The sequence below is a fragment of the Sander lucioperca genome, chromosome 13, assembly GCF_008315115.2.
Source record: "Sander lucioperca isolate FBNREF2018 chromosome 13, SLUC_FBN_1.2, whole genome shotgun sequence".
Taxonomy (NCBI): Eukaryota; Metazoa; Chordata; class Actinopteri; order Perciformes; family Percidae; genus Sander; species Sander lucioperca.
The window spans coordinates 6,540,369-6,561,307 of NC_050185.1; the positions used below are offsets into that span (position 1 = coordinate 6,540,369).

The following is a 20,939-nucleotide window of genomic DNA, read 5'->3' on the forward strand; positions in this document are numbered from 1 at the left end:
TTCAGTTTTTGTGAACACACCAGTCATAACGCAAACGCACAACTGCAACTATATTTAAATGGCGTCTGCATGTATTGCATCAACCCTGATCGATGCTGCTAAATTGAATAGAATTTAGCCTAAAAGTGATTCTACAGCACATGGTGTATTGGATTGGATACTTACAGACTTTATATTCTCTAGTCACTATTGCAATGCAGATCTGGGTCCAGATACATACTAAATACAAATATTAAATTGTGCTGCCATGGCGGAGTTTTGCTAACGCTAAATGCTTTCTAGCCTAGCATTGTCACTGTCATGAAAGGCAGAAGAAAAATCAATGGGAGCAGTTGCGTGAGTGACAGGAATCATTTCTCATGATTTCAGGTCACAGTTGTATCCAAAGGAGGACTGTAGGAGTGAGCTGGTGCTTAATGTTCAGTCATGGACGATTGGATCTCAGTTGTGTGCCGGATGTGTGTGTTGAAGGCGCCTGCTGTGCTATGTCTCGTGTTGTCTTGTGCATTTCTCTGAATGTACTCCCTCGCCTCGGCATACAAAAACAGAAGCATGGCACATCCCTACAGAATGCAGCTGTTACAATGTAAATATGTACCAATATATATACAGAAGCTATTTTTTTGCATGCGTTTTGTACACCTCGACATAATCAAAGACAATAAAAAAAAAAAAGAATCTGAATTATTTTTGATATGTTGCCTGTATTCCTGTTTGCACTGCAAGACAAGACAAAAAGCAGTAATATTACTGTACATCTTTTATTGAATTTATTGCCGATCACATGGTGCACACGGGGGAAGAATCACTCCGACAGTGGTACATCCACACGTATATATACATCTGTGTATATCTTGCTTTGACAAAGACAGCGACATAGCTACTGGATGACTTACGGATGATTTGTGGACACACGGAAGCACTGAAGTGCCAGAAAGTGTTCTTTCACATGCACTGGTTGGAGGTTACTCCCAAAGTTTGAACAAAAGCAAACCGAGCTACACCCAAAAAAGTACACATACAGCGGAGCTACGCTAAAGCTCTACAGACAACAGCAAGAGTCAGTCCCAGTCAGGGTTGCTGTAAGAGAGGGAAGATGTTGGTGGAAGATGCTGCTGAAGAAACAGGACACGTGGAGCATTGTCTTAGACTGTCCTTTCAGTCCAGAGTGTGTGTGTGTCTTGTAGGGTCTACTGCAGGGTCCCAGTTCAGTAGTCCTTCAAAGTACCTCAAAATGTTGCTCCCACGTCACTTCTACAGGAATAGCAGATAAATAAAACATCAGCCGTCCTAAAAACCAAGCAAATAGGCTTTAATGTTATAGAAATATATAAATCTCTTACTTTGCATACCTCCGTCTCTGTGCTGCATGCCTCTGAATCAGGGTCCTGCAGGATAAAAAGTCAAATCCATAGCACATAGGAACCATTTAGACCTCTCGGGTAACAACAAAAGGATTCTCCTAATCATCATCACACGATAGAATGCATGAAAATAAAAGATCTACTCTAATGTCTAGACCAGTGGTTCCCAAACTTTTACCCCTAAAGTGTTACAAATTTGACCCGTTAAGACTTTTTCCCAGGGTCCCCCATCTGATCGGATTTTTGCTTTTAGATGTTTCATTACAGAAAGTGTATGAAAGCCATGACCAAAACAGTCCTACCGTCTGTCATTGTGTTACTTCTGGATGTAGTTCTAGTGAAAATAAATGAATCCCCTTTTTGCTGCGGACCCCCTGCAACCCCCTCAAGGACCCCTGGGTGTCCCCGGCCCCCACTTTGGGATCCACTGCTCTAGACTTCTACATGCACTCACGTTGGACTGGCCAGTGCCTTGGACTTGTCTTGCATTCGCTTCAAAGGTGTAATAGGTGCTTGTTTCTATACCAAGCGACTCGCTGTCAGGCTGTAAATACAAAAATGTTCTGCTTGTTTCAGTAACAGAAGGAAACCGTCTGGGAATGTATAGGGGAAGATTTCATCTTCCATCAGATAAATGGCTGAACTGTAGCAAGCGTACAGTAGACGCCCCTGCCCTGTCTGTGAGTGTTATGAGTATAAACACAGCATTAATCTGAAGGTTACTGCTCCTGTGTGCTCGTGGAGTTTTCTAGTTTCGATGCAAAAGCTTTCTTTCATAAGAACTGAAATGCATCCCAAATGTTCAGATTAGAGCTGGAAAGATTATTTGATTTATCGATTACTTGTCAACTATTAAATTAATTGCAAACTCTTATGTTAATCGTTTGGATAATTATTATTTTTTTAAATTAAATTTGTGAAGATAGTGTGTTACAAAAAGGTGACATATAGAGTAAACAATACAATACAACAATACACAGACAAACAATTACAGACAGTTAAACAATATATACAGCAGTTAGGTTAAATGTTGGTGTGATTGAAGATTGAATGTACAAATGTGCAAGTGATATACAATATAGGGTAAATGTGTGTATGGATGTATTGATGTTTTGGATGACCAGTATGGTGTATGTACATGTTTGGTGAAACTTAGTAGGGTGGAATGTAATAATTGTGGCAGAGATGATAATAATAACTGAGGTAAATACATAAAAAACGATACTAGACCAGAATTAAAAAGTAAAAGTAAAACAAATTATAATCAGGGAGGATTTTGGATAATTTTTAAGAAAAAAAAGTAAAAATTCTTTGAGTTGTGGACAAAAAAAAGACATTTGAGGACGACATCTTGGGCTTTGGGAAACACTGATCGACATTTTTCACCATTTTCTGACATTTTCTGACGCAACTAATCAATTATCGAGAAAATAAGCAACAGATGAATGGACATTGAAAACAATCGTTGGTGGCAGCCCTAGTTCAGATAAAGACACGCTGTCGATGTCTGTTATGTTCTGTTCTTATATACAGTCTATGGTTCTGTGTCTGTCTGGACTGTTATTGTTTAAAGCCTCTCTGCTGCCACCTTGTGTTCAAACTGAATTTACATCACAGCAGAAGTGACATCAGATTATCATTTACGTGCATCATACAGTAGAGCTTACCTGTACATGGGAATCTGTGTATTTGAACTTCATGTTCTTGTAAAATTCTCTCTTCGGCAGCAAATAGAGCAGCACCAAGTCACATACTACAGTTGCCTGTAAAATCAGAATCACTATAGTTAATGTCCAAAAGTATTCCACAGACAATACTTAATTATTGCAGGTACTCTGGGCTGCAACATACCACTCCAAAGATGCCCACTCCAGAGCCTATAGCTGTCAGTGTTGGGATGATATCAAACTTTCTTGCCTGTGAAGGACAGAGTGCCAATGATTCAAAATTCCGGTTGACTATTTTCTCAAGTCAGAATTTGATCTGAGTAAAAATATTCACATATATAACTCACCAGTGACTGCACAATGATATCAAACCTGATCCCGAACACTTTGAGAAGGGTTCTCTTCTGTTCTTTGTCCTCCAAATAATGCTTTGCATACCTACAAAACAGGCAGCCATGGGAATTATACATTATCTTACATAGGATGTGTAAATATTTACATTTCCCACGTGTTCCCTATATCCGTTTGAGACTATATTGCTTAGGATCTTGAACAAGAGCACATTTCTCCCATGTAATACACTACTGCAAAACCCAAGGGCTTTTAAACCTTCAGAATGTGTAATAGTAAGTAGTAGTAAGGTATTGAAGACGTCCAATGCCATTGCAGTCAACACCCCTATAGCCAATTAGCACTACCTAAATAATATCCCACGAATGCCTGTATGAGCACAGTGAGCAGACTATCCTCAGAATACCTACATTTATTTTCTGCGTGCCGATGTGACGGCCATATTCTGCTTTATGATGAATCATGCACAAGTTAAAGGAACTGATGGGATAACATTTCACTGGAATTGGACCTTGCACAATTTCATGTGACACATAAAAATAGAATGATTGATAATAAGTGACAGTTTGAACCAAATCTTGGAGTGTCAGGTTTTACCGAGGGCAAGGACACATTATAAACTTCAGGCATTGCAGGCCTGCATTAGACCTCACACAGAGAGCAGTGTCTTTCGCCTAAAACTCGCAGTTAGTTGCTTATTCTTTGATTACTTCAGGCTAGTACTTGTTACCGTTATCCGTCCAGCGGGTCGGCCCCAGTCTCAATGAATCTTTTAAGCCTACTTCATGTCCATGTTTGTCCTGCATACGAAAATGCTGTAAGCCTCATAAATAAACTAAACTCTCTTTGTTTGTGTTCCACAACAGCAGCTATCACTCTGTCTCTCTCTCTCTCTCTCTCTATCTCTATCTTTCTCTCTCTCTCTCTCTCTCTCTCTCTCTCTCTCTCTCTCTCTCAAGACATTGCTTATAATGCCAAAGCAGATAACATATGAATAAAAGGAAATTAACAATAACTGGCACAACATAAACTATTACATGAACACCAACTTAAACATAAAGTGATAAAGGCAAGAGGAGTATAATGGTACAGCAAAATCATTACACAACATTGTTACAACTTTCTCTAAAAACTCTAAACATATTTACATATTTGCAGGAAGCTATTGCTCTAGGTGGTCATCTCTTAAGTTGTGGCAGGAGGCAACAGATTTAGCTACTAAGATGCAGCCGTTTGAATTCTGGCCTAAAACACATTTCAGTTTGTCTCTGTCTGAAAGTGTCTCGAATTCTTTACACTGATTTTTGAATTTGGGGAAGAAGATTTGTCTTATTGGTTTGTATTTGTCACAGTAGAGTAGAAAGTGCCTCTCTCTCTCTCTCTCTCTCTCTCTCTCTCCCCCCTGTGTGTGCATGTTGTTCTTGTCTTTCTCTCCCTCTTGTTTCTATCTCCATATCTGTGTGAATGCTGTGCTTGAGCCTTGCCTCCTGGGAGTTGAGAGGTCTGTGTGGTGGAGAGGAGCTTGTGTGGCTCAGGGCTGTTTGGCGACACCTGAAGTTGTTCAATGTCTTCAATGGATCCAGTCGTTTACAATCTATCATTTATTTATTATTTACTACCTATATTTTTTTGTCAACCTGATTGTCTATTCTGAAATGTACTACGTTGGTCTTCTATTACATGTCTGTCTGTCCACGGAAAGGAATCCCTTCTCTGTTGATCTTCTTCAGGTTTTTGGGGGAGTTTTTTTCCTTATCTAAATCAAGGGTCTCAGAACAGAGAGTGCCGCACGCTGCACAGATTGTAAAGCCCTTTGAGGAAAATTTATGATATGTGATATTAGGCTATACTGTACTGTATTTAATTAAATGGACTTGAGTTAAGTCCAGTCCATGGAAAATAAAGTGAGCAATAAGTACTGGATATGTTGACAGTATATCAACATGAAAGAAGACGTTTCAATCAGCAGTATTTTGTTGCTGTTGATGCAGATTAAACACACTGGAACAGGAAATTACCAGACCCAATGACTTCAGAGCATTAAACCTCTATTAAAAATACAATTTCAATATGAAGCTACAGCAAGTAGGCATTAGCTTAGCTTCACATAAAAACTGCAAACGGGGAAATAGCTAGCCTAGCTCTGTCTAAATTGGAAGTACATTTCCAGGATCAGGCTTTGCCCCTCTTCCGCTCTCTCTTTCAGGGAATGATTGTAAAGATTTACAAAGAATATGTTTACGGCATTTACTATCTAACTGGGATGTTTTGGGACCAATTGGTGGGATTGCTGAACACATGGCGATAAACTGGTAAGAGCAAATTACGTTAAACCATGTATCTAATTTATATAGCTCACGTTACCGTATTATGTGAACACTTTATTTAATATTGTATGTGGCGTTTTCTTTTGCAGGGTGGAAACGTTCCACCAAAACAGGTTCCTTCCCGAGACTATTTTGCAGAGCCACCATCGCTGTGTTCGGAGCTCAGCGCCTCCCAAGACGACTGTGATTGGTTTAAAGAAAAATCAACACTTAATGGTTTTATGGGGTGTTGCGTACACCCCATAAAACCAAACCAGCTGTTTTCCTTTGTTCTAAGTCTTGTATATGCTAATCAAAGATACCCGGCTGCTGGCTCCAGCTCCATGCTGTACATAACGCACAAATGTAAGAGTGGTATTAATCTTAACTCTTGGTGAGAAAGCAAATACATATAAATAAATAAGTCTATTTCCTAAAATAAGCGTAGCCTATTATATAAGAAGTATTTTTGCAGTGTAAAAACGCTTGAGTCTTTGTTCATTCACTGAAGTTATTTACACACCTGAAATTGTAGCCAACTGAAGCTCTGGCTTGGTCTGTCTCAGCAGCGTTTCCGTACAGACCGTGGAAGGTGTACTTTGGTATACAGTGTTTTACATCCACATCTAGGTTACATGTCCAGTCGACCACAATACCAATGGCCCCTCCCTGTCAGGACACAAGCACATAATACACAATGCAAGTCTCCATAATAGAGCGAGAAACAAAGGAAACAAAACAGCAAAAGACAACACGTGCAGCTGTGACTGGATGGAATACAGGTCTGCATCTCCACCTGAACAATCATCCCTTTCCATTCAGTGTTAAGTAAAGATCAGCTGACTTACCACTCTGGCTATTGTTTCGAATTTGAAGCCAGACAGTTTAACTATGTCTCCCAGTCGGAAGATGGGACACAGTGGAGCATCCGTCGGATCATAAAGGCATTTGCTGATGTATGCATTATCAATATTCTCCACCAGGTTACTCCTGAAAGCACAATTGGTCATTATAAAAAAATATATAGAGTAATAAATAGAGCTATTTTAGTGTCCAGGAAAACAATATAACCTCAAATTACATTCAATTATTTGCATTTAGCCTAATAGATAAGGTGCCATGCTGTGTATGATTTCTGAATGATTTCTTATCATTTTTAAAGTCCACAAATATTGTCGACTGACCATCTGATCCATATTTACTTCTTTGCACAATTTAAAGGCACAAAACCATCTAGAGCATGACTGAAGTGGATTTAAAAAAGTCATTTTAGTAGATAGGCACTTAAGACATTTATTGTGTTTAAGCATTGATTTTACCAACAACATGAGTTCAAACCCCTGGTATGGCAAAACTTTCAAACTTAAAGGGCTACTCCATCAATATAGTGTCACACATTCATAAGGTTTGAGGACTTGTGAGAATAAGATTTAAAAAAGAAAAGTCTGAATCAGTGCAGTAGAAGCCGAGATAGCCTGACTTTTAGTTAAAAAAACACAAGATCCTACAATTACCATGATGCAATTTAGATCTTGCCTTTTCTCTTTATGTATCATTATTCAGCTAAGGATAAAGCTATAACAACATACGAAAAAAAGCAGGCTGCTTTCTATTCATCCGTCTTCACCTTTACCTTCATTTGGAAACATTTGTAGCATCTGCTGAGCTAAATAATTAATTAATAATAATTAATTTGATATGAATGAGGTGCATCACCTTGAGACGCCAAATAAGGGGAAAGTAACAGAATTCTTGATGAACAGTGTGTAGTTCACTGCAGACATCAACATAGGAGGACTAGACGGGAATAAACAGAAGAGAGAATAGTATGAAATCCAGTATGCTGAGACGCATAAATCATCACAAATGCAATTGTCGCATGCGTTGCAAGTCAGTATCAGCTTGCAGTGTGAATAATTCAGTGTTTTCACATACTCTGGTATCTTGACATCATCCTCAACAGGGCACCACGCCAAAACCTCGCAGGTCTTAGTGGCGTTCAGGCAGACCCCCGTCATTTGTCCTTGAAATAAAAACAGACTATATAGAGTTCGGCATTGGACACACAACTTCAAACTGGAGCAAGTGTTTCAAGCAGCAACAACACAAAAAGAAAGAAAGACGTATAGGCTTTAACATCAAAGCAATTCTACACATTCTCTGCCTCCACTTTTATCAAACTATCTGGAATTAGCATGAACGGCAGCAAGCGAGATATATATAGCAAGATATGAAAAATCAAAGCAAGCGCTGAAATAGCTGTTTTCTTTATCTCGCCCTGATCCTTGCATAGAATTTCTCTCCATGTGATTGGCCTTGTCGCTAGCAGCCTCTCATCGTGTGCTGCTTGATTTCTTTAGAATATCTTGAAATTGTCTTTGGTCACTCAGCTTTCAGTCTCTGACCTTTCACTGGAGCCCACCAGTCTGTTTAGCTACAGGGGCAACCCCCGCCCCAACTGTTTACTTGTCTACAAGCATAGAGACAGTACGTACGTCGCCTCCAAAGAGATACTGGCACCTGACGATGTATTTGACTGGATTGACACAGACAGATGTAAAGCTTTGGCTAACATTGGTGTTATTGAAGTTGATGTCTGACACAGAGGGCTTGAAAGGCTCCAGATTTAACCCTCGGGACAGATGGAGGACAATAAATGTATGTAACTGCTCTTTGAACTTGCCGACGACACTGTATATGTTTGGACCTATTAAAAAAAGGCTCGTCTGAATGGTTATTTGTTTTTGATGTCTCTATGTGCTTATGGTTTGTGTCGGCCCACACGCACAGGAGTTATTGTGACGTCTGTGATTATATATACTGTGCATGCATGTGTCTACTTGCTTAAGGCAGGGTTGTACTTCCATGCTTCACTGATGAAACTGCTCACACAAACACACACACACACACACACACACACACACACACACTCACACTATGTGCTTGGTTGCTAAAACTGTGTTTGTTGATTTTAATCTGGGGTTTTTCTTGTTGTTGGAGAAGAGCAATGCACAAATTACATCTAAGTGTTTACCTTAGCAGTGACAATGATATGCCTCAGATGTGGTGTATTTTATAAAGTGTGTGGTGTATTTTAGTTTCTACTGTGTGAGCCTATCCAGAGCCACAACCCATTGTGCAAACACTGCTTCATAACCTTACTGTACACAATTCTCTACTTTCCTCAGCGCATCTTCATCCTGTCACTGGCTTTAAGAAGTTAAAGTTTAAGAAGGGCTTTATTCCCTGGCGAAACAAAAAGAACTAGTGGTGGAAGAGGTCTTCAGATTCTAAAAGTAAAAGTACTGATACCACACTAAAACTACTCTGTAAGTATCATCAGGAAAACGTATTTAAAGTATTAAAAGTAAAAAGTACTCAATGCAGAAAAATCCTCACATTTTAGAAACTGGAAACGATCCAAACAGTTCCGTCAATCAACTAAGTGTTTAATGGTCTAATCATTTCAGCTGGACTTGTAGGCCGTTATATTGTTGGGTAGTTTAATTTATAATAAAACATCGTATTTTATAAACTACATCATCATCATAATTTGTAAAGTAACTAGTAACTAAAGCTGTCAGATAAATGTAGTGGAGTAAAAAGTACAATATTTCCCTCTGAGATGTAGTGGAGTAGAAGTGGCATGAAAAGAAACGACTCAAGGAAAGTACAAGTACAACAAGTTACATTCCAGATAGCAGAAAGGCAAAGATGTGGGCTGATCTGCATTTAGCCACAGATGGACACGATGGACGGTTACTCAGTGAGGACTGCTGATGTCACACACTGTCAGGCCGTCAGGATTTACCATGTCCCGTACGTTTGAAACTCCCTCCTTCACAGTCAGCGTGTGAGCTACAGTTGTGCTTGCCTTGGAGCTGTAAACAAAGAGATCGGGGTCAGAATGTGCACACAACTGTGGAATGTGGATGTGAACAACATGAAAACAACACGACAGTGTGAAAAAACAGTTTTGCATTAACTGTGATGGTTTGCAGCATACAGAAACGGCTGTGTATGTCATTTTTAGGCCTTTAAATTGAACGGTTTTTTAGATTGAGATTTGTTTTCTGCTACAGAAGCAGTCTTGGAATGAGACACAATTTCTGTTTAGTTTGACTATTTAAGGAAGTGTATAAGTCAGAGGGAATGAAGAATGAAGAAAATGGGAGGGAGTATTTCCACCTACCTCTGGGCACTTTCCCATCTTCTGACCTTCAGTAATAATGTAGTTTGTCATTACCACAAAAGATGAGTCTCCCTGAAGTTTAGGGTTAAAAGAAGCAATGTGTTACATTTTAATATTGTTTATTTATGCCATAAAATTACATAATAAAGGATGCAGTAGTTGCAGTGGCGCAAAAAGTGGGTATGCGCTATATGCTGCGCAGAGGGGCGCCACACCATGGGGGGCGCCAAATCGATGGTTAAAAAAATATAAAAAATGTTGGTATTTTCAATATGTAGCTGCTGTTGTGCGTTTCTAAATCATTTCTGCATTTCCTCAATGTTATTATATACCATTTTAGAGGACTAACAGGCTAGATAGGCGCCCTGTCTCATAAGATTCCATCATAGAACGTTGACATAGAAGAGCGGGTGGGCGCTGTGAGCGCTGTGAGCGCTGAGCGAGCAGGTACGATACGAGTAGTAAGTTGGAAAAAAGGAAAAAGAGCAATGCAAAACAGCTGTTGGGGCTAAAAATAGAAAAAGAAAGAGGAGATGACATGTCAAGGGATGTGACAGCAGTTAAATAAGTGGATGGTGAGAGGCAACAGGTAGGATTTAAAGTGTGACGTCGGTGCTTGGAGGCTTGCAAATATTCATGTTAACAGACTAGCTAGCGTTTGCTAACACTGGGAATGTAGCAGCCAAATGGGGGTTTACGGCTAGCTTAGAATATGCAAAACCAAGGTTGCTAAGCTGAAAACTGATAAATATAAGGTAGCATGTACAATAAATGACAATAATCTGGAAAACATAACTAATGCTATAACTCTGGTTTACCATGGAATCATGCATAGATTTGCTACCAAACTTGGAGGTTTGCAAATATTCATGTTAACAGACTGGCTAGTGTTTGCTAACTTAATGCAAACCAATGTTGCTGATAGCTACATTTAGATTTTGGTTAAACCCTATGGTACCAATCCCATGCATGACATATCTCAATTTTATTAAGGTCAAATAACAACTGGTAAATATAAGGTAGCATGCACAATAAATGACAAGAAGAAAAATAAATAAATATGAAAAAAATATATAAATATATAAAATACAAAATGTGAATGTAATTTCAACAGCAGCACAACCTTACTGCATAATAGTTGTCTTATCTGATGCTATCACTAAGCTGATTTAAGAATTAAATTTAGGCTGCTATATTTAACAGTGAGTTCATTTCATTCAGGTGTGAGGATGGTGGATCAGGGAAGACAGGGGAAGGCAACAGGTAGGGCTAACATTAGGTGGAAGTGTAGGGGGAGCCACTTGATACCAACAGATTTCTTCATATTATTGATATGGAAAAACTAATGAAAAATCTATTACATAATGTTTGTTTGACAATATGTCTTAGTGGAGAATAACACAGGCAAGGAGTGAATGAGACAGACATGAGGTTGGCGATGGCATAACGTAGAGATGAGACCAGTGATGACATCACGTAGGAGTTCTATTAGACCACACAAAACTAAATGTCCAGTATGGTTTAAAGTTCTGTTGACCAATCTATTCACTGTGTCCTTTTTGGGGGTAGAAATAGTGCAGACAGAGATGGAAAGCCACCACCACTCAAATCACATCAACCAGGGGTGATGATTAGGTTGCCAATTGTCACAATTTGGTTGCCAAGTGCAACCGTGCAACCGTTAACGTCGCTGATATACTTTAAAATAAACCTTTATTATTTAAAGCCCATACATGATGATGATGTCCGGCACTTTTTTTTTTGGGCCTTTTTTTTTCTTCACATTGCACCAAAATTGTTGCTGCATACCCCTCTGACACTGGGTAGTTGCGCCACTGAGTAGTTGTTAGGCAACATGCTAAAGTTTCTTGTAGTAGTCATCTAACCCTAACAGCCTCTCAAACATTAATCAGTTGTGTCCCATGGTGACCCTAGTGAGATCACACTTTCACTTTCAAACCTAAACTTTGAATCCAATAAGTCACACCTTGTTTTATCCATGCTCAGTTTCAGCTCAAAGGAATAGTTAGACATTTTGGGAAATACACTTTTTTTGCTGCAAATTAGATGAGAAGATTGATCAATATTCTCATCAAACCCAATTACTTGACGTCATGTCTTGATTGTTCAATCTTTTAAAAAAAAATAAAGTGTAAAAACAATAAAGAAACAACAAAGTGTAAAAACCACAAAGTTGTGCTAAACTATTTCTTGGCCATAAACAAGGACTTCTTGTTTAAAACGAGTTATAACATGCTAATTAGTGAACATTAAAGCTTTAGTGCGTAACTTTTTGATATGAATGAACGTCCATTACAGTCAAGCCATTGCCAAATGAGTTGCTACCAAGCTAATTCAGCTCCACACAACTCTCTCTGTATTTCTCAGTATGGCTATGTTCAGAAAATGGTGGCGTCCGGCGACTTTCGCGCAGAAAATTGAAGATAATTAGCTCTTCTAAAGAGTCCATTTTTTTTTAATCCTCCGTGTCCTCCTTGGCTACTAACAACTGTGTGGAAGAGGGGTGGTGTGCGATCACGGAAGGCTTGTATCATGTGGACGCGCCATCAGTTCTGTTGTCATTACTAAGAATTCCTCATGGGGGAGACAGAAACTAACGTTACGCACTATAGCTTTTAAAGGTGTTGTTTTCAGACAGAAAGCAAAATGAATACTTTTACGTCATTCACGCAAATTTAACTGCTGGACCATTGTACAGTCCGTGTTATGGTATGTTAATGTTTAGCAATGGACGACTCGACAATGTCCGTGTTGTGTGTCTGTGTGTTTGGGACAGCTCAGCCTCTGACTGTACAGAACTCAGCAGAAACTCCAGTTCAAATTTGTGTCTAAATGCATCTTTCTATTGGCTTTGCATGCACTCACGGCACAGCACTTCTAACTCTGCGACCTGTCGAAACACAGTTAGGTGCTGGTAGGTGGATTTTTGTTACCTTTGGACAGGGCCAGGCTAGCTGTTTCCTCGGTTTACTGTTTTTATGCTAAGCTAAGCTAACCTGCTGCTGGCTATAGCTTCATATTTAGCCGACAGATATGAGAGAACTTCTCATGTAACTCAGAGCAAAAAGGCGAACAAGTGCATTTCCCCAAATGTCAAGTTTTGAAATTCTACTTTTTGACCATAGTTTTGACCATAGTTATATAGTTAGTCATGTTATGATATAGACAAGATGCTGGTAACATAAAGTATGGCCTATTTAATTAAGTTTCTCTCAAACTAAATCATCAATCATCTGACAATCTGACAATCATCATCAATCTGACTGAAATTAGTTAAACCACGACTGTCTGGGGAATACTCGCAGTCACAGACGAAGAGTTAGATTTCAGAACAAAGACAAAGTCGTAGTTGATACCTGATCAAAGTGTGAGGAGTTCTACCTAAGTGACCATTTCATCTTGTTGGTTGGGTTTATCATGCCAAACCCACACTCAATTATAAAAAAAGGCCCACACCCAGATGTCAAAGCAAACAGGACAATCTTGTCTCAACATTGTTTCTCTTTATTTCTTTTCTACAAATAACAGGACACGGCAACTTTTTAGGTAAACAAATGATATGTATTTTCTCAGAGTCCATCTTTGTTAGGTTGTTTGCTCAGTTCTTCACAGAAATGCTCGCAATGACTTTTGGAAAGCACAGAGACACCTTGATGTTGACAAAGCCAGATCACTGTGTCATCCAGGTCAAGTTTTGGCATATAAAATCTAGCAAACATGGATGTTTGTAAAAGCAAGACTAAACCTTGAACTTCGTCACGATCTGACCGCTGACAAGCTTTCTACAAAGCCTGTTGATGCTTTTTGTCTGACTCAGCCTGATGTTTATTCACTCTGACAGTTTGATTCATGGACTGTGGATGTTGACTTCATGACATCTGACTCTGACACACATATACTATAGGGGGGTTGGGGGGGGTTTCTGGGCTGAGTATTAGGGATGCACGAAATGAAGAAAATATGCGATAACGTTGTTGAATATTGCGATAACGATATTACTTGCATACATTAACAGATGTTAAAAGGAACCCAGTTTTGCTGCTTTCAGTATTCTGCTAAAATGCAACACATTTTTTGTTGAATTTAAAACAAATGAAAGGAAATCATTTCAAACATTCTTTTATTGAACAAATTGAACATTTAATTGAATATAACAGGCACCACTAAAAAATAACAACAGTTACACTTTAAAGTGCAGTTTTCTACTGATATTTTCTTTCAACTAACACAAAAAAATCTCTGAATGTCATTCGTGACATGTAGCAGCCTTTTGCGATCTGTTTATTGCGGCAGTTAAATCGCGATGACGATAAAAAAAAAACGATTTATTGTGCAGCCCTACTGAGTATACAGGGCCCCTAATGTGAGGAGGGCCCGAAAAGATGCTAGAATAATAACTGTGGGTGACGGGAGGGGCCTGCCTTTGTACAGGGTCCAGAATGTTGTGCTACGCCACTGCTAACAATGGTCAATGACTTGCACCAGGTGCAAAACAAATGATTGTCCAATTCATGTGATGAGCACATATGACATGTCTCTGCATGTGTGAAAAAGCTCACCAACCTGCGGAGGGAAGACGTAGTCGGCCACATCCCACACTCTCTCACGTCCCTCTATGTTGGTATAGCCCACTCCTTTCATTTTGGTGAAGACGGAGCTTACTGCTGTGTCTGTGGACTGGTAACCTTTCTCGTAGATGAACACCCACCTGTACAAGACACAGTTAGCATTATCAGAATCAGGTTTCTGAGTCAGGCATATCAGCACCTGAGACTCCAGCTTCACCCCCAGCCAACCAGCCAACCAGCCAACCCCACAGGCAAGGACATGCAGGGGTGATGTTGACATTCTGCACTGCAATCCCACATGCCAGCAGCATAGCTCATAGGGACACGTGTGCAAGGGATTGTGGTTGAGACATGTCACAGCGCTCATACTTTAAAGGTCGTCCCTTTACCATCACTAAGACAAATCTGACACATTGAATAGAACGGACTTGTTTTAATATATATTTTTGAAACTTGCCAGTTTCAAAATATATTAGAATGCTTCATCAGAGGGTTGCAGCAATGTCTTACACGTCGGTTAAAAAAGTGTTACAACCCTCAAGTTAATTAGGTAACACTTTACTTGAAGGTATCTTCATAAGAGTGACATGACACTGTCATGATACAGTCATGACACATGAACCCTAACCCTAACCATAACCCTAACCATAACCATAACCATAACCCTAACTTGTCATGACAAAAACCGAATGACACTTACTAAAAGAAGCGTTATGTCATAAACGTTGATGACTTGTTTATAATGTTTATGACACGTTCATGATAGTGTCATGTCACACTTATGTAGATACCTTCAAGTAAAGTGTAACCGTTAATTAGCCAATCCAGTCTTTATAGTAGTCATTAGGGTTTCCTCTGTAAATATTTTATATGTTTTTTACATTTTACAACAGTACTTTTGGTGGCACCTTTGGTGTCCCCTTGAGAAATTTCTCTAGAGATTTATTTTATTTTTATTGCCCCCCCACCAGTGAAATGAAATATCCGCCCTTGTTTCACAGCTGTGATTTAGTAATGCTGATGGTTGCCTTTGAGCAATAATGAAATTTTCCTTTCACAGCAGGCAATTTTATATTAAGTACGTTCACTTGTAATACTTTACGTACATTGTGCTGATAATACTGTGATTTTGAATGCAGGACTTTGACTTGTGACGGAGTATTTCTACATTGTTTTATTGGTGTTTTTACTTTAGAAAGGATACTTCTTACACCATTGGTGATAATCTAAGACAGAGATCTTCAACAGGGGGTCCTCAGAGTTACTGCAGGGCAGGGGGTGGGGGGGCACCAAATTTTGAAAGTTTAAAAAAAAATTAAAATGTCTTAACATGAATCCAACATATTATTAGAAAACATTGATGATAGGCTTGCTGATCTATAGGTAAGGTAGTCACTAAGGTAGCCATCCACAGACACAGTTAATCCTGAGGATTTACTGTGCCACGTGTATGTTTAACAATAACACATAATACATAAAATCCTGCTAACAATTATTGTTTTAATAGCTTAGTATTTTTTTTGCACTAAAAAGGTATGTGTAAAGGCTTTAGACTGCCCTACACGTTATTGTAGGCCCAGTTTAATATGCAACATTTTATACAACATATGTAGTAGGGGGTCCCTGCTCCATCTCTCTTTCAGTTAAGGGGTCCTTGGCTTAAAAAACATTGAAGACCCCTGATCTAAGAGATATGAGATCCACTGTAGAACTCTTGGTTTTAAACCAAATGTTAAATGTTCCAAGTTTGTTCTGTTCACACTCGGGCACAGTACGTTTTGATCTCTGCAGAGTGAAGTGTCTCCTTGTGTTGCTGTATCTGTGAGTGTGGCCAGCAGATATGGGTAACAGCTGGTGTGCACAGGAAAGATACTGTATGTACACACACATACATAGGCACATGCTGAGCTATTTTATATAGGGTGTGAAAAGCAATTACTCCCCAGCAAAAAGCCCAAAGGACTTCATGTATTGCAGCACACATTCATTTGTCTGTGGGAAATGAAAGCAACAGGCGAACAGAAACATCTTTCAAACCTCAGACTGAAATGAGGTACCGTTTGCACAGTAAGCTAAAAGCCATAACTTCTATCAGTTAGGCAAATCAAATGATGTAAGTCGGAGCTTACATTCAAGAGGAAGGGGAGAAGGAGCTTCTAAAACAGCGGTCTAAGTGAGATCTGTATCTGCTCCAACAGACAGAGAACACAGAGGCAGCGAGGAGGCTCCTTGAGGTGGCGCTGAGATTAGTGTTCGTAACGTGAAGACAAATTAGAATGAAAACAAAAAGGCCAACCTTCAGCTAATCACTATGAAATGCAAACAAAAGATTGGCTTTGTTGTCAACCTAAAAGTGACAAGATGAGAATTAATTAGGGTTTGCTGGGGCTGCTGTTCTAATTAGTCGTTGCTTTCTGACACAAGAGACATACATTCAAATTGATTTACCAAATATTTTCAAACCCATTCATGTGGGATTTTATTCTGCACGGGATTTATGCAGAGTCTGTCTGGTATGTGTGCTCCCAAACTACAGCTGGCCGAGGATGCATACAGTTTCATCCATGAGAATGGAGTTGTCAATTGTACGGAAGAGGATTAGGGCCACATGTGAAACATGTATTTGAGTTCTGAGTTTAAAATTAGAATTATTTGTTTTAGTTATTTTTTGTATTATTTTTTGTTTTAACATATAAAAAAATAAAAATAAAAATCAACACTCAAAATACAAAAAAGCATACTCACATACACGTGTACACACACACACACACACACACACACACACACACACGCACACACACAAACACAAACACAAGGGGGGAGAGGTACAAGTATGCCCAATTCATCTTAACCCCAAGACGAGGAAACCAAAACCCCAAAATGTCCAGTAGTATGCATGCAAAAACTGAAAAAATGTAATTAATTAAAATTAGAATTCTGAGAACAAAGTCAGAATTCTGAGTTTAAACTCAGAACTCAAATCTAATTTTCACATAGGCCCTAATCTTCTTCCGTACAATTTAGATAATGAAAGCACAAAAATATATCTGTAAAATAAGTGTACCAACAACTACAATAAATTCCTTCTTTTTGCTGATTTAAAAGAAAAAGTAGAATACTAAATGTATTTGCGGCAAGTCTAAGGTTAACATGAAATCTAAAATTCTTGACAAGAGAAGCAGTGGTTCACCGGTTCACTGCTAGTGCCTGAAAGATACAGGCTGACTTCTTCTCCGAGCTGTCAGCCTGCAGAGGAGAATATAATTACAACCCATTTCATGCCCATCACCGCCCCGGCCTAAATGAGGCCTCATGGCTGCAAAAGGCAGGTGACAGGAGAAGCCCTGTCACGGTCGGGGAGCCCTCATACCAAAAGAGACAAAACCTTTGAGTGACACCATGGCTGATCCCTTTATATCAGCGCACGGTGGAAAAGAAAACCACGTTTCACAGTCACCTTTAGCTTAAAGGGGCCGTATCGATATTCGATAATCGAAAGAGCGGTCTAGGATTGCCTCCACACGGCTCTCACAGACCGTGCCTCAACTCGTCGATTACAGACGCTCTGTCACGGCCCTCGGCGTCTGATATAGACGCACCCACAAGGCACTCACGTGCACACGCTGCCGGACCAGCTATCAAAACACACACAGAGGGAGTGTTACTTCATTCTCATTACTTCATTACTCCATTACTCTAACTACACTACACTAAATCTTTACATAGAAAATTCTGCTATGTTAATGTCCTGAATATCAAGTACAGCTCCTTTAACACATTTTTTAATTTATGGTCTTGTTTTGTATTATGTTCTGGTTCCTGTTTTATTGTGATAGTCTGGTTTTCTGTGCTGTCTTGTCTAGTTTTACTTCCTGTGTTTTCCTGCCCTTGTGATTGCCTGATGTTTCTCACCTGTTTCCCAGCCCTTGTGTCACCTGCTTCTCGTTACCTCGTTACCCTGTGTATTTAGTCTTTGTCTACCCCCTGTCCTGCGTCAGATCGTTTTGTGTTTGTGTCCTGTCAGTTTGTTCGTTCCTGTCAGTATTCCCTGCGGTCTCTGTGTTCGGGTTGGATATCCTGTTCTTTGGTCTCTCTACTTTTGGACTGAGTTTTTTGTCTGCTTTTGTTCTGGACTCTTTTGTATGAACTTTGTTTTGTTTTAAATAAACCTTCAAGCAACAAAACGTCAGCCTGCTCTCTTATGTTTGGGTCCTCTAATTCCCTGAAGCACAACAACCACGACAATATGTAAATCTGTTGCTTCCTATATAGTATAAATCAACAACATTTAATTTCCGGGATTGTTCAGGTGCCACCGGAAATTCCTCTGGATGTCTCATTTTCGGCTTGATGTCCATTACCTTACGCTTCCTTTGTGTTGACATTCTAAATTCTCTGGTTGATTTCTGAGGACTATGGTTAACTGCTGTTATCACCTTGCCATTAGCAAGAGGAGATATTCTTAAATTTGTCTGTCTCTATCACATCTTTGGTCATCAACGTCACCAGTGGAAGGTATCATGTCTCTGTGTAGTTTGGCAGAAATTTGGGCTGCAGTTGATTGTTATGTGTTAGCATATGCCTCAGCGTGTTCATCACACTCAGCTCCTCAGGTTCTGCTGCTCAGAGGTGCAGGGACACAGAGATACAATCACACACTCATACATGAGAGCAGACATGCACAAACATGCACAAACACAAACGGTCAGTGAAGAATTTCAAACTAACAAAAACTGCTGTGAAGTGTGGTTGGAAAAAAAACAGACTTCCCCATTCTGCGAAATGACTTTGAAGGGAATGACTTCAACTTGTCAAAGCAAGCGTATGGAGATAGTATGCGTAAGTGAACAAGCACGCTGTATTTTCTTTGTCTCAACTTAAGAAGGGCAGATAATAAGATCTCATGCCCTTGCCCCTTCTGTCATCACTCAGTCAGCCATGGCTCACACTTTATTTGCAGGGCCTATTTACTGTGTCAACACTACCTGGCAACTTACAGTAGTTACTGTATCTCTGACCATTAGTGGCACCCTCCAGAAGTCACATAACATGTCTTCCTTTTAAACATGATGTTCTTTTAACAATTTTATCAGTACATGATTCTTTTTTTTAACATGTAAACAAAATTAAGACTCCAGATCATGTCACTCTAAACAACCCAATTCCAAAGAAACATTTTAAATGCCCTGCATCACTACTCAACCTACTACCAAATCCCTGAATAGATTTTTTATAATTGACCTGTGTGTTTTAGCCTATATTTACAGGAGGGCAGTGTGGCGGTGTGAAATGAACTCCACTGACTCAACTGTTGAGCTGACTGTTATCTTTACATGTTGAATGAAATACTGTAAAATGTGTTTTGGTTTATATATATATCATGTACATTGAAAAATATTAATTTAAGGATATATTAAGTTATAGGACAGGCATGGGTATATGGTATACTTGAGGTATGTCTCATATACTGTATACCATTAACTTGGTAATGGCAAAAGGACTTTGAATATGTATCAACCTCTGACTGTTGTATGTTGTAATAGTTGAGCCGGCAAAAATAGATGTATACTTTTTTGTTATGTTAAACAGCTATTTTGTATACATTTGTTTCTGTATTTATTGCTTATTTAATTTATTTAATGTTTGTTTGTTTATGTATGCACCAACCACCAAGGCAAAAAGTGTTACTTACTTTGCAATAAACTCTATTCTAAATTCTGATTCTGATTCTGACTTTGGAGTTTGCAGGGTCACTCTGAAAGGTCATTTTACATCTGACCGTGTCACTCCACGCAAGTTGAAACATGACAATGCAAAGCCTCCCTGCCTGTTGCCCCCTCTGAACAGCACAGAAACAATGGATGAATGTGTGTGTGTGTCTTACCCGATGATGTAAGCCAGGACCCCCAGCTGGATCAGGCGGCACACCACTCCCACCCTCCTGTTCCTCACCAGCACCTGGCGCGGGGTCTCGTACTCAAAGAAGAAGTCAGAGAGGGCATTGCTGATTTGGCTCATCATCTTCTTTCACCGGCTGACCCGCAGAGAGGAGGGGAGGGTCTCTCTCTTTTCACCCCACTTGCATACAAACAGTCCACTTTCACATCTGCCTCTCGTTCCTCACTGGTGACCAAAGTCCTCTGCCTCCTCTCATACAGTAAGTAACGTATGACGTACTTCATCAGAAGTCCTGGAGTGGAGGACTTCCTCCCTCCCACTGCTCTCTCTCTCTCTCTCTCTCTCTCTCTCTCTCACTCTCTCTCTCTCTCTCTCTCACTCTCTCTCTCTCTCTCTCTCTCTCTCTCTCTCTCTCTCTCTCTCTCTCTCTCTCTCTCTCTCTCTCTCTCTGCACAGGGTCACTCTGTCACATATTCCCACTCACAGCACCACTGCATCTCCTGGCATTTCATTGCATTTCTCTTCCTTTTGTCTGTTTTACGCAGCACTCAACATTTGTGTAAAGACTGTGT

At 39.6% G+C, this 20,939-nt stretch overlaps 1 protein-coding gene across 6 annotated transcripts; it reads right to left on the minus strand.

Annotated features, from left to right (window-relative positions):
- Positions 1-744: 744 nt before the first annotated feature.
- On the minus strand, positions 745-20,704 carry p2rx1 (purinergic receptor P2X, ligand-gated ion channel, 1). Of its 6 annotated transcripts, none has more exons than XM_031310703.2 (14): positions 20,354-20,704; positions 14,465-14,609; positions 9,881-9,952; positions 9,512-9,569; positions 7,624-7,711; positions 7,405-7,485; positions 6,537-6,678; positions 6,212-6,357; positions 3,379-3,469; positions 3,216-3,281; positions 3,032-3,127; positions 1,819-1,908; positions 1,344-1,388; positions 745-1,254 (listed from the first exon to the last, which is right to left on the minus strand). In XM_031310703.2, the coding sequence occupies exons 1-14, from the start codon at positions 20,488-20,490 to the stop codon at positions 1,249-1,251; spliced, it is 1,263 nt and encodes a 420-aa protein (XP_031166563.1). In that variant the 5' UTR covers positions 20,491-20,704; the 3' UTR covers positions 745-1,248. The 6 variants fall into 6 exon arrangements, with proteins under 6 accessions (XP_031166563.1, XP_031166561.1, XP_031166560.1 ...); XM_031310701.2 differs by having other exon boundaries at positions 1,353-1,388; positions 9,500-9,569; XM_031310700.2 differs by having other exon boundaries at positions 9,500-9,569; positions 20,354-20,703.
- Positions 20,705-20,939: the final 235 nt, after the last annotated feature.

Bases quoted from the DNA above. Each gene is read 5' to 3' on its own strand.
- p2rx1 (XM_031310700.2), bottom strand. From the start codon at position 20,490: ATGATGAGCCAAATCAGCAATGCCCTCTCTGACTTCTTCTTTGAGTAC. The intron at 9,570-9,880 runs GTAGGTGGAAAT...CTTTGTTTACAG, and splicing joins AGATGGGAAAGTGCCCAGAG to CTCCAAGGCAAGCACAACTG. The intron at 3,282-3,378 runs GTGAGTTATATA...TGTCCTTCACAG, and splicing joins ATATCATTGTGCAGTCACTG to GCAAGAAAGTTTGATATCAT.